The sequence below is a fragment of the Ascaphus truei genome, chromosome 14 (assembly GCF_040206685.1).
Source record: "Ascaphus truei isolate aAscTru1 chromosome 14, aAscTru1.hap1, whole genome shotgun sequence".
NCBI lineage: Eukaryota > Metazoa > Chordata > Amphibia > Anura > Ascaphidae > Ascaphus > Ascaphus truei.
The window spans coordinates 57,866,722-57,880,928 of NC_134496.1; the positions used below are offsets into that span (position 1 = coordinate 57,866,722).

The 14,207-nt window shown below is 54.0% G+C and overlaps 1 protein-coding gene across 3 annotated transcripts in view; it reads right to left on the reverse strand.

Annotated features, from left to right (window-relative positions):
- The window catches only part of ACAP2 (ArfGAP with coiled-coil, ankyrin repeat and PH domains 2), a 127,862-nt gene extending 116,650 nt beyond the window's left edge, over positions 1 to 11,212 (reverse strand). For 2 of the 3 annotated variants that reach the window (XM_075571110.1, XM_075571109.1), the window contains exon 1: positions 10,382 to 11,211. In XM_075571110.1, coding sequence (XP_075427225.1) covers positions 10,382 to 10,434 — 53 coding nt within the window. In that variant the 5' untranslated portion in view covers positions 10,435 to 11,211. Of the gene's footprint in view, positions 1 to 10,381 lie in introns of all 3 variants that reach the window. The other variant, XM_075571112.1, reaches the window with a different exon arrangement.
- Between the last annotated feature and the right edge of the window lie 2,995 nt (positions 11,213 to 14,207).

The following is a 14,207-nucleotide window of genomic DNA, read 5'->3' on the forward strand; positions in this document are numbered from 1 at the left end:
GCTTTAAGGGGCACCAGATCAAAAATGGCCCTCTCCCTTCAGGGGCCTCCCCTGCTACCGCGCCGACCAGAAGCCGACAGCCTGGGGCCCCTTTCTGCCCTGATTCAGGTATTCTCGGCAGGCAGTCCTCCTTGGCTCCCTGCCGCGTGGCACCTTACCCCTCCTACAGACCCTCTGATGCTAGACTGGTGGGTTGGGATGTAGCTGTGAGCCGCGATTGCGTCTGAGTCCCTTGGTTTCTGTCCGCCTACAACTCCTGTCTGAGACGGCACCGGAGTCCGTCTGGGCACCACAGGTGCTATTGGAACCTTCCCGCTGGCGCCGGTTTAGTTGATCACGCCCGAGGTACTCGGATCAGCCCGACCGCTTATGTCCGACGGCCATCTTGGGAGTCTCAGAGAGCTATTGCCAAGAGATTTCCCTTGCAGAGTCACGCTGTGATCCGTCCCCCGGAGGGTCCCAGGTTCGGACCTCAGAGTATTTTGGTCCTCGGGGAACGAGACACCCACTTTTGGAGCTGAGGGTATAGTTTTATTAGGCGTTTTACTGCTTTAGATGACACGCTTCTGGGGAGCGGCGCTGGCTTGCGACCGCTCAGCTACGAGTCCTGGCCACGCCCCGGATTGTTTTTTTTAATGGAATTAACCACTAAAATAAAAAATTAAAAACCACAACCCAATATTTATTTATTTTTACCTGACGCAGTGGTGCCCCCCAGAGCTCATCCATGGTTTTCTGAGCAGCAAGCCCAGGTCCACTTGGCAAATTGGTAACGAATCCTCTGAGGTCCAAAAGAAAGTGACGTTGCAGCTCTGAATTGGCGACCCACACAGCCCACGGAACCCTACTTGTAATTTTGTGTGTCAAAATCGCCGCACACAAATCCTACAGATCTCAGAAGCACCGGGGTCCCCGAAGATTGGGTTATCACCAATCAACTCTGGTTCAGATAAAGCTTGGGGGGCTTTAATCAAATTGCCGGAATTACGCGCTGCCGCCTGGCGAAATATAACTTTCGCCATCGACGGCACTATAGGCACGGCCTAAGGCTGTCTCACATTTTAATTTGGTCTGTAACTGTTTCATAAGCCTATAATATATATTTTCTTTAACTGTGCATGCAATGTCTTGTATATAATGTATACCCTGTTCACTTATGTAAATGTATTTGGAACCATGTATTATTTGTCTTAAACCTGTAGTTCAGTCTTTTTTTTTTTTTTTTTTTATTTTTTTACTTCAATAGTTTCATGTGTGCAATCTCTAATTACCTAAAGAACTGTATAGCTGCAGGTCAATTCGTTCTACATGTATTAATTGGTGAAGTTTGGTGACATCATTAGTGAAGGGATCTGTTTTTCTTCTGCTTCTGTCTCTCAGTGGAAGCTCATGAATATTCATGAGCACTCCTGCACTGACATGTGCTAGAGGGAGGGCAGGGCTGACAAAGGGGTGTGCCAGGGCTTGTGACAGGACATGAAGGGGCAGTGCCTTAGCAAATGGCTGTTAAAATAGAATACAAGAAAATTGGTCTTTCAAAGTTGTTTTTTTAAAAACAGAAAATGATAAAAGTATTTTTTCTTACTACAGAACTGATTTATTAAAAAAAAAAAAAACACACATGCAGGATATTGACTGAACTGCAGTTTTAACCATATGCCCAGGACATAATTGAACTCTCAATGTTTCCTGGTAAAACATTTTAGAAATAAATAAATAAAAATGTATTGCAATGTTTTGCTTGCTATCTCTGGCTACATGGGGTTCATTTACAACACATGCATAATTAATAGTCGTCAAGATTCTCCATACCGCTACACCAGTGATGTTCAAGTTTAATCCTACCAAAAAGCCAGGGTATTTTATACCTAAGCAATTTGGCTTAGTGATAATTAAGCCTGGTCTAACAGAAATTCTGAAACCTTGTTTGATGGTAGCTATTGAGACCTAAGTGTAGAGCTATAGTACTCAAGTTATCTCCATACCTCTACTTCAGCCAATTCTGCACCCATCAGTAAAACTCAACAATCCTGTTCCCATCCTTTCCTCTCACAACTCCTCCTTGCTGATGGTGTGTCCTAATCATGAACCTTGCCAAATACACAAAAGTGCCCAGCCCTCGTTGATAGGTCTGTTGGTGCATCCCTCTGTTCTGAGACTTCTCAATTTCAATGTCTACACACCATCACTTGGTGACCTTAAAGCTGCAGTTCAAACAATATCCTACATGTGTTTTTTTAATAAATCAATTCTGTACTATGAGAAAATACTTGTAGCATATTTTTTTTTTTAAACAATTTGTAAAGACATTTTTAATGTATTCCAATGAAGCAAGCACTTTTGTTTCTATAGAAACCATTTACAAAGTCAAACCCCCTTCCTCTTCTGAGGCAGGCTCTGGCTCGAACCCTGCCCGCTCTCTAGCAGTGCCCCAATTATATCTGTTCCTGCCTGGTCACATGATCTTCCACACAGAACTTTTTTTTTTAATAAATCAGTTCTGTACTATGAGAAAATACTTCTAGCATTTTTTTTTTACAACTATGAAAGACAATTTTTAATGTATTATATGTAATGAGCATTTTTGTTCCTATAGCAACCATTTACAATGGCACAACCTCTTCCTCGCCTGTAACAGGCTCGGGTACACCCATTTTTGAGCCCTGCCCTCTCTCTAGCAGTGCACCAGCTCAATTGTATCTAATGACTATCTGGTCACATGATCTTCCACACAGAACTTTTTCAGTGCAGCAGGAGAAAGGGGTCAAAGATGCAGAGTAGCTCAGATAGGTGAATTAAACCTTATGCCTGTGTTTATTCCATTATACACACGTGCAATGTAAAATATTAATAACTCATTTTATTTAAATTGTGTGTATGTGAATGTGTACAATTAGATGTACTGTATATGTGTTATTAAAATATGGAGTGTGTGGGTAATTAAACACACACACACACACACACACACACTGCAGATAGTGATTCTGGGAAATGGTGTGTGTGTGTGTGTGTGTGTGTGTGTGTGTGTGTGTGTGTGTGTGTGTGTGTGTGTGTGTGTGTGTGTGTGTGTGTGTGGTGTACATGTATGTCAAAGAATGTTCAATCCGCGCTCTAGCTTCCTATAATAATCTTAAAGTAGATTCACTCCATCCTCTTGCTGCTCCTGCTGCTGAAGGCACCCCTCCTCCACCGACATCCACCGCAAGCAATACTCCAACAGCGGATCACCCACAAGGAGAAAAAAAAGCGCACCAAGGATGAAGAGCGTGTATTTCAAAATACAATAAAAGTGCAAGTATTAACTTACATATAGGTATGGGTTAGTAGTCCAGTAAAAGATACAGTCCAGGCCCTGATCTCATCACCGGTCTGCTTTGGGGTCTGGAGGTGGGTCCTGGGTTGGTATGTGTCTGTCCCGTGCGCTGGGACACTGACACTGCAGGGTTCTGCACCGCCTCCGGGTGTCGCGTCTCACTGCGTCACTCACATCTAGCAGTCCCCCTCGTTGCCACACCTCCATATACCTCCCGGCAAGACTGACTGTGTATTTAGTACACAGGGCTATACCAGCAGCCAGCCAACAGAGAACCTGTAGTGACTGAGCTAGTTCTGCTACGCGTTTCGCACAATACTGTGCTTCATCAGGCGGTAGCATTGGGCACCTATAGAGGGCTTTAAATAGTCCCTTATCCACCAGCATCTAATTGAAATGGCTACTCAAATAAGGCATATGTGTAAAGGGATGGAGAATCACAAAGTAAGGTAATCTCCTTCACTATGGCATATGGAGTAATTACATAAAATTGGTAAATATATCTAAGGGATATAAATATCCCCCAAGGATATTAAAATTAGAGGTGTCTAAACAAGTATAGAATTTTTGTTTTTGAAGTGTGTGTAGGTGTGTGTGTAGGTGTGTGTGTGTAGGTGTGTGTGTGTAGGTGTGTGTGTGTAGGTGTGTGTGTGTGTAGGTGTGTGTGTGTGTGTGTAGGTGTGTAGGTGTGTATATACACAGCTTCTTTTACAACTACCCCCCTAAGCTCAGGTTTTTAACCACCACAGTCCGTTTCTGCCCCCCCCCCCACGTCAGATTTTTAACAGAGACACAGAGAGACACAGAGAGACACAGAGAGACACAGAGAGACACAGAGAGACACAGAGAGACACAGAGAGACACAGAGAGACACAGAGAGACACAGAGAGACACAGAGAGACACAGAGAGACACAGAGAGACACAGAGAGACACAGAGAGACACAGAGAGACACAGAGAGACACAGAGAGACACAGAGAGACACAGAGAGACACAGAGAGACACAGAGAGACACAGAGAGACACAGAGAGACACAGAGAGACACAGAGAGACACAGAGAGACACAGAGAGACACAGAGAGACACAGAGAGACACAGAGAGACACAGAGAGACACAGAGAGACACAGAGAGACACAGAGAGACACAGAGAGACACAGAGAGACACAGAGAGACACAGAGAGACACAGAGAGACACAGAGAGACACAGAGAGACACACAGAGACACACAGAGACACACAGAGACACACAGAGACACACAGAGACACACAGAGACACAGAGAGACACAGAGAGACACAGAGAGACACACAGAGACACACAGAGACACACAGAGACACACAGAGACACACAGAGACACACAGAGACACACAGAGACACACAGAGACACACAGAGACACACAGAGACACACAGAGACACACAGAGACACACAGAGACACACAGAGACACACAGAGAGACACAGAGAGACACAGAGAGACACAGAGAGACACAGAGAGAGAGAGAGAGAGAGACACAGACAGAGAGAGAGAGACACAGACAGAGAGAGAGAGAGAGAGACACAGACAGAGAGACACAGACAGAGAGACAGACAGACAGAGACAGACAGACAGACAGAGACACAGACAGAGAGAGAGAGAGACACAGACAGAGAGAGAGAGAGAGACACAGACAGAGAGCGAGAGAGAGAGAGAGACACAGAGAGAGAGAGAGACACACACACAGAGAGAGAGAGAGAGAGAGACAGACAGAGAGAGAGACACACAGACAGAGAGAGAGAGACACAGACAGAGAGAGAGAGACAGAGAGAGACAGAGAGATACAGAGACACACACAGAGAGAGAGAGACAGAGACACACAGACAGACACAGAGATCTGAGAGAGACAGACAGACAGACAGACAGAGACACACAGACAGACAGAGACACACAGACAGACAGAGACACACAGACAGACAGAGAGACACACACACACAGAGACAGAGAGACACACACACACAGAGACAGAGACACACACACACACACACACACAGAGACAGAGACACACACACACACACACACACAGAGACAGAGACACACACACACAGAGACACAGACACACACAGAGACACACACACAGAGACACACACACACAGAGACAGAGACACACACACACAGAGACAGAGACACACACACACACACACACAGAGACAGAGACACACACACACAGAGACAGAGACACACACACACAGAGACACAGACACACACAGAGACACACACACAGAGACACACACACACACAGAGACAGAGACACACACACACAGAGACAGAGACACACACACACACAGAGACAGAGACACACACACACAGAGACAGAGACACACACACAGAGACAGAGACACACACACAGAGACAGAGACAGACACACACACACACAGAGACAGACACACACACACACACCAGAGACACACACACACACCAGAGACACACACACACACCAGAGACACACACACACACACACACCAGAGACACACACACACACACACCAGAGACACACACACACACACACACCAGAGACAGACACACACAGAGACAGACACACACAGAGACAGACACACACACAGAGACAGACACACACACAGAGACAGACAGACACACACAGAGAGACAGACACACACAGAGAGACAGACACACACAGAGAGACAGACACACACAGAGAGACAGACACACACAGAGAGACAGACACACACAGAGAGACAGACACACACAGAGAGACAGACACACACAGAGAGACAGACACACACAGAGAGACAGACACACACAGAGAGACACACAGACAGAGACACAGAGACAGACAGACACGGAGACAGACAGACACAGAGACAGACAGACACAGAGACAGACAGACACGGAGACAGACAGACACGGAGACAGACAGGGAGACCTCCTCATGCTTCTACTCCTGCTGGCTGATTCTCCTCCTGCTGCACCAATGGACTACACCACTGATCGGGAGCGCGTATACACATCCTGGACCACATATGACTATGCATATGCGTTACACTGGCGTGTTTACACAAGGAATTAGTGAACCCGCGGGTAGAATTTTGCCGATTGATCACAAGAGAACAGATCGATCGGCAGCTTAGCTAATCACTTGTGACTGTTTGGATTGCATTGATCATATTTAAACGGCAGCTTGAACTGCTGCTTTAACTCATTTAGCTTTACGTATCATCTCTAGACATCTATACACTCCTAGCCTCACACCGCCTCTTCTCCCAGAACAATGTATGCTCATTTCAAGATCCTCTCAGCTTCCCAGCAACTTCCAGAACACCTACAAAGTTTCCAATCAACTGCTCCTCCCTACATATTAGCTTTGATTTCTTGCTATGCACCCCATCGTCTCCTGTGCAATGCTCATACTGGTCTTCTTTCCACCTCCATTGCTCTCTCGCCTTAAACCATTTCCCCTCACTGTCCCCCTACCTGTGGAACTCCCTCACACAGGTTAAGCCAAGTACCTTCTCTCCCCCCACCTATAAAATCAAACCTAAAAACTCACCTTCTGAAAGAAGCACTTCAATAGCCTGCACTCCCTGTATGTATGTATGATAAATTCCCTGTATTGTCTCTCTTGTAAATTGCTGTGCACAGAAATATACTTGCAAAAAAGCCAACCACAAAAATTCAAGAAAAATAGTTATGTCGCAGCTATTTTCCACAGTCCAGTTCTCAGGACCCCAGTCTCTGTATGACCAGTAGAAAAGATTTAATGTCATATAAAAAGGGTAGTTTTTCCTTGTGAAGTATTGAGTCATTAGAATGACATGCAGAGCCACAGAATGCAGGGCTGCGGTTTCTGCTTCTTCCTTTGCAAACAGAGGATCACATGCCAATATATCATACAAAACACCAATATAGAAGTGGAAAATAACATGCAACGCCTCGCTTTATACTGTGCAGATTTGTATGGAAGCACATTTTTTGGACCAGAACAAAACAGTGCTGGCACGTAAGCTATTGAGATCAAATGGGTCAGGGCTCTTCAACCAGCTTGCAAGTGGCTCAGATCAGAAAAGAAATTAGGAGCAGAAGGGCTACATGAGTATCATAATGTAATTTAGAAGAGATTTAAAGACTTATAAATGCTTGCAATATATGTTAAAATATAAATGTGTCCTCTCCCCCTTCCAGAAATGTATTAAAATTCACCAAATAAGCAGGGACTTCTTCACCATAGTTCCCAAGGAGACAGGAGGAAGACGTGGCACTTTAAACAATGTATTTACTTCTCTCTGCGTTCATGTCAATGTATACATCTCTTTCTATCCGAGTCCTATTTCCAACTCCCTCTTTAACCGACACTTCCACCTTCAAACTCATTCAATCCCAACTGTCAACACTAGGACCCACGCTGACTCTTGCAAAGTATTTGCCTCATTTAGGCCATTACCCATACGTAAAACCGGGCCTAGGCCATTACCCATACGTAAACCGGGCCTAGGCCATTACCCATACGTAAAACCGGGCCTAGGCCATTACCCATACGTAAAACCGGGCCCAGGCCATTACCCATACGTAAAACCGGGCCTAGGCCATTACCCATACGTAAAACCGGGCCCAGGCCATTACCCATACGTAAACCGGGCCCAGACCATTACCCATACGTAAAACCGGGCCTAGGCCATTACCCATACGTAAAACCGGGCCTAGGCCATTACCCATACGTAAAACCGGGCCTAGGCCATTACCCATACGTAAAACCGGACCTAGGCCATTACCCATACGTAAAACCGGGCCCAGGCCATTACCCATACGTAAAACCGGGCCTAGGCCATTACCCATACGCAAACCGGGCCTAGACCATTACCCATACGTAAAACCGGGCCTAGACCATTACCCATACGTAAAACCGGGCCTAGGCCATTACCCATACGTAAAACCGGGCCTAGGCCATTACCCATACGTAAAACCGGGCCCAGGCCATTACCCATACGTAAACCGGGCCTAGGCCATTACCCATACGTAAAACCGGGCCTAGGCCATTACCCATACGTAAACCGGGCCTAGGCCATTACCCATACGTAAAACCGGGCCCAGGCCATTACCCATACGTAAAACCGGGCCCAGGCCATTACCCATACGTAAAACCGGGCCTAGGCCATTACCCATAAGTAAAACCGGGCCTAGGCCATTACCCATACGTAAAACCGGGCCTAGGCCATTACCCATACGTAAACCGGGCCTAGGGCATTACCCATACGTAAACCAGGTCTAGGGCATTACCCATACGTAAAACCGGGCCTAGGCCATTACCCATACGTAAAACCGGGCCTAGGCCATTACCCATATGTAAACCGGGCCTAGGCCATTACTCATACGTAAACCGGGCCTAGGCCATTACTCATACGTAAACCGGGCCTAGGCCATTACCCATACGTAAACCGGGTCTAGGGCATTACCCATACGTAAACCGGGCCTAGGCCATTACCCATATGTAAACCGGGCCAAGGCCATTACTCATACGTAAACCGGGTCTAGGCCATTACCCATACGTAAACCGGGCCAAGGCCATTACTCATACGTAAACCGGGTCTAGGCCATGACCCATACGTAAACCGGGCCTAGGCCATTACCCATACGTAAACTGGGTCTAGGCCATTTGGTCACGACCAAATGACTGCCGATGCTTCGCCGCGACTCACCCTGCCCCAACCCTAAAACACCCATACCCGAACCGCTAAAACCCCTTAAATTAACTCCCTACCCAAACCAGTAATAAAACTTAGCTTAAAGTCGGCTGGCGGTGTGGATTCCAGCAGCGGATCGGATGTGGCTGAGGGTCCATCTGCAGCAAAGCAGCGGCAACCAAAAGTCCCATTCTGTACGTAAACTACCTTACCAGTAAGGGTCAGTGTGAACAACATTCACTTAGCAACAGCAAAGAATTTAGCAGTAGCAGACAGTCCATTGTAGGCAACCAATTGAAGAGCTGTAACATAGGGGTATTCTGCAGACGTGACCCTTTTCCCCAAACCAAGTTTTCATACAACTTATTTATTTTTACAGTCAATAGTTAACTTACCTTCCATGGGCCTCCTCCATGTAATCAGCAAACTGTGATACAGTGTGCCAACATGAGGCTTTATTTCAGGGCAAGGCCTAACAAGCGATTATCAGTCCCCTGACATGCAGTAATGGGAAGCTTGAGGAACAGGCATTTTGTGCAATGGGGTTATGGTTTTATTCAATGATTCTCCACAGCCGCACTACAGAAATTAACCACCTGCCTTCTCTCCCATAATATATGCAACACAAACAGTAAAGAACCATATGTTCATAAACCTTTTTACTAAACAAAGCTGGCAGCAAACTGGTTATAAGGACTAATAAAAAATTAAATAATGCGGTTTGTGACCTCGACATCTTTGGGGCCAATAGCAAATATCCCAAAACACAATTTAATTCACAATGGGTCTGAAATGAGCAGCAGCCCTTCAGCAGCCACAGGAGCATGCAACACTAGGGTTAAACAATTAGCTTTTTCACCAGATTTTAAGGAATTCACCTTTCCTGCAAATAATCAGAACTCATAATACGCTGTGCTGTATTATATATCCTTAAACCCATTACACAACAATGCTCACCCTATTATATCCTTAAACCCATTACACAACAATGCTCACCCTATTATATCCTTAAACCCATTACACAACAATGCTCACCCTATTATATCCTTAAACCCATTACACAACAATGCTCACCCTATTGACTGACAATTAAATGAAGTTTGACTGCCTCAGTGAGTTAACCCGTTCAGCGCCATAAGTCACTAGCAACGTAAGCCCCCACCTTTCCCACAATCCTGGCACCCTGGGGTGACAGGGTCAGTGCGATGTCACCGAAGGGTGCCCCCTGTACCTGATGTTTACATGGCACCCTGTGTAGAGCTGTGACGTCATCTCGTGCGCTCATGACGTGTTTATGGGAACATTTGGGTCCCTTTTAGCCAGTTTAGGGGTGGTCTTCCCTTGGAGCTCAGGAGAAGACCCCACTCGGCTCAGGAGAAGCCCACCACGGCCCTGACTCACCTGAAGCGGGGTGAGTCCTTCAAGCACTCCTCAAAATCCACCGTCACCTTCATGTTCCCGGCCTGGGGATCCGGGGACAGAGGGGGCGGGGGATCCGGGGACAGAGGGAGCGGGGGATCCGGGGACAGAGGGAGCGGGGGATCCGGGGTCAGAGGGAGCGGGGTCAGAGGGAGCGGGGGATCCGGGGGCAGGGGATCCGGGGACAGAGGGAGCGGGGGATCCGGGGACAGAGGGAGCGGGGGATCCGGGGACAGAGGGAGCGGGGGCAGAGGGAGCGGGGGCAGAGGGAGCGGGGGATCCGGGGGCAGAGGGAGCGGGGGATCCGGGGTCAGAGGGAGCGGGGGATCCGGGGACAGAGGGAGCGGGGGATCCGGGGTCAGAGGGAGCGGGGTCAGAGGGAGCGGGGGATCCGGGGGCAGAGGGAGCGGGGGATCCGGGGGCAGAGGGAGCGGGGGATCCGGGGAGGCGGTTAGGGGAAGGTGACGGGGGGGTCGCGGTGCTGCGGGACAGGGGAGGCGGTTAGGGGAAGGTGACGGGGGTCGCGGTTAGGGGAAGGTGACGGGGGGGTCGCGGTTAGGGGAAGGTGACGGGGGGTCGCGGTTAGGGGAAGGTGACGGGGGGTCGCGGTTAGGGGAAGGTGACGGGGGGGTCGCGGTTAGGGGAAGGTGACGGGGGGTCGCGGTTAGGGGAAGGTGACGGGGGTCGCGGTGCTGCGCTTTGGACGGCCGGGCTCCCACCTCGGTCTGAACCTCTGCAGGCCTCTCCCACAGCACCGCCCCCTCGCCAAGGAAACAACGAGACTGGCAGACGGCTCGGTCAGTGGGGCGGAGGCGGGGCATCCAGGGGGAGGGCGCGCCTGGTTGCTTCGGCAACGAAGAAAAGTGGGATGAGTCACACGGAGAGGCGTGGAGGGGGGGAGGAGCAAAGGGAGGCGGGCGGGCGGGGGGGGAGGAGCAAAGGGAGGCGGGCGGGGGGGGGGGGAAGGAGCAAAGGGAGGCGGGCGGGGGGGGGGGGGAAGGAGCAAAGGGAGGCGGGCGGGGGGGGGGGGGGGGAAGGAGCAAAGGGAGGCGGGGGGGGGGGGGAAGGAGCAAAGGGAGGCGGGGGGGGGGGGGGGAAAGGAGCAAAGGGAGGCGGGCGGGCGGGGGGGGGAAGGAGCAAAGGGAGGCGGGCGGGGGGGGGGGGAAGGAGCAAAGGGAGGCGGGCGGGGGGGGGGGGAAGGAGCAAAGGGAGGCGGGCGGGGGGGGGGGAAGGAGCAAAGGGAGGCGGGCGGGGGGGGGGGAAGGAGCAAAGGGAGGCGGGCGGGGGGGGGGGGAAGGAGCAAAGGGAGGCGGGCGGGGGGGGGGGGAAGGAGCAAAGGGAGGGAGGCGGGCGGGGGGGGGGGGAAGGAGCAAAGGGAGGGAGGCGGGCGGGGGGGGGGGGAAGGAGCAAAGGGAGGGAGGCGGGCGGGGGGGGGGGAAGGAGCAAAGGGAGGCGGGCGGGGGGGGGGGGGAAGGAGCAAAGGGAGGCGGGCGGGGGGGGGGGGAAGGAGCAAAGGGAGGCGGGCGGGGGGGGGGGGGGAAGGAGCAAAGGGAGGCGGGCGGGGGGGGGGGGGGAAGGAGCAAAGGGAGGCGGGCGGGGGGGGGGGGGGGAAGGAGCAAAGGGAGGCGGGCGGGGGGGGGGGGAAGGAGCAAAGGGAGGCGGGCGGGCGGGGGGAAGGAGCAAAGGGAGGCGGGCGGGGGGGGGGGGGGAAGGAGCAAAGGGAGGCGGGCGGGGGGGGGGGGGGAAGGAGCAAAGGGAGGCGGGCGGGCGGGCGGGGGGGGGGGGAAGGAGCAAAGGGAGGCGGGCGGGGGGGGGGGGGAAGGAGCAAAGGGAGGCGGGCGGGGGGGGGGGGAGGAGCAAAGGGAGGCGGGCGGGGGGGGGGGGGAAGGAGCAAAGGGAGGCGGGCGGGCGGGGGGGGGGGAAGGAGCAAAGGGAGGCGGGCGGGCGGGGGGGGGGAAGGAGCAAAGGGAGGCGGGCGGGGGGGGGGGAAGGAGCAAAGGGAGGCGGGCGGGCGGGGGGGGGGGAAGGAGCAAAGGGAGGCGGGCGGGCGGGGGGGGGGGAAGGAGCAAAGGGAGGCGGGCGGGCGGGGGGGGGGGGAAGGAGCAAAGGGAGGCGGGCGGGCGGGGGGGGGGGAAGGAGCAAAGGGAGGCGGGCGGGCGGGGGGGGGGAAGGAGCAAAGGGAGGCGGGCGGGGGGGGGGGAAGGAGCAAAGGGAGGCGGGCGGGCGGGGGGGGGGGAAGGAGCAAAGGGAGGCGGGCGGGCGGGGGGGGGGGGAAGGAGCAAAGGGAGGCGGGCGGGTGGGGGAGGAGCAAAGGGAGGCGGGCGGGTGGGGAGGAGCAAAGGGAGGCGGGCGGGTGGGGGGGGAGGAGCAAAGGGAGGCGGGCGGGTGGGGGGGGGAGGAGCAAAGGGAGGCGGGCGGGGGGGGAGGAGCAAAGGGAGGCGGGCGGGGGGAGGAGCAAAGGGAGGCGGGCGGGCGGGAGGAGCAAAGGGAGGAGGGCGGGGGGGAGGAGCAAGGGGGGGAGGAGCAAAGGGAGGCGGGCGGGCGGGGGGGAGGAGCAAAGGGAGGTTAGGGGAGCAAAGGGAGGTTAGGGGAGCAAAGGGAGGCTAGGGGAGCAAAGGGAGGCTAGGGGAGCAAAGGGAGGCGGGTGGGTGGGGGGGAGAGGAGCAAAGGGAGGCGGGTGGGTGGGGGGGAGAGGAGCAAAGGGAGGCTAGGGGAGCAAAGGGAGGCGGGTGGGGGGGGGAGAGGAGCAAAGGGAGGCGGGCGGGCGGGAGGAGCAAAGGGAGGAGGGCGGGGGGGGAGGAGCAAAGGGAGGAGGGCGGGGGGGGAGGAGCAAAGGGAGGAGGAGCAAAGGGAGGCGGGCGGGGGGGGAGGAGCAAAGGGAGGCGGGCGGGGGGGGAGGAGCAAAGGGAGGCTAGGGGAGCAAAGGGAGGCAAGGGGAGCAAAGGGAGGCGGGTGGGTGGGGGGGAGAGGAGCAAAGGGAGGCGGGTGGGTGGGGGGGAGAGGAGCAAAGGGAGGCGGGTGGGTGGGGGGGGGAGAGGAGCAAAGGGAGGCGGGTGGGTGGGGGGGGGAGAGGAGCAAAGGGAGGCGGGTGGGTGGGTGGGGGGGGGAGAGGAGCAAAGGGAGGCGGGTGGGTGGGGGGGGGAGAGGAGCAAAGGGAGGCGGGTGGGTGGGGGGGGGAGAGGAGCAAAGGGAGGCGGGTGGGTGGGGGGGGGAGAGGAGCAAAGGGAGGCGGGTGGGTGGGGGGGGGAGAGGAGCAAAGGGAGGCGGGTGGGTGGGGGGGGGAGAGGAGCAAAGGGAGGCGGGTGGGTGGGGGGGGGAGAGGAGCAAAGGGAGGCGGGTGGGTGGGGGGGGGGAGAGGAGCAAAGGGAGGCGGGTGGGTGGGGGGGGGGAGAGGAGCAAAGGGAGGCGGGTGGGTGGGGGGGGGAGAGGAGCAAAGGGAGGCGGGTGGGTGGGGGGGGGGAGAGGAGCAAAGGGAGGCGGGTGGGTGGGGGGGGGAGAGGAGCAAAGGGAGGCGGGTGGGTGGGGGGGGGAGAGGAGCAAAGGGAGGCGGGTGGGTGGGGGGGGGGAGAGGAGCAAAGGGAGGCGGGTGGGTGGGGGGGGGAGAGGAGCAAAGGGAGGCGGGTGGGTGGGGGGGGGAGAGGAGCAAAGGGAGGCGGGTGGGTGGGGGGGGGAGAGGAGCAAAGGGAGGCGGGTGGGTGGGGGGGGGGGAGAGGAGCAAAGGGAGGCGGGTGGGTGGGGGGGGGAGAGGAGCAAAGGGAGGCGGGTGGGTGGGGGGGGGGGAGAGGAGCAAAGGGAGGCGGGTGGGTGG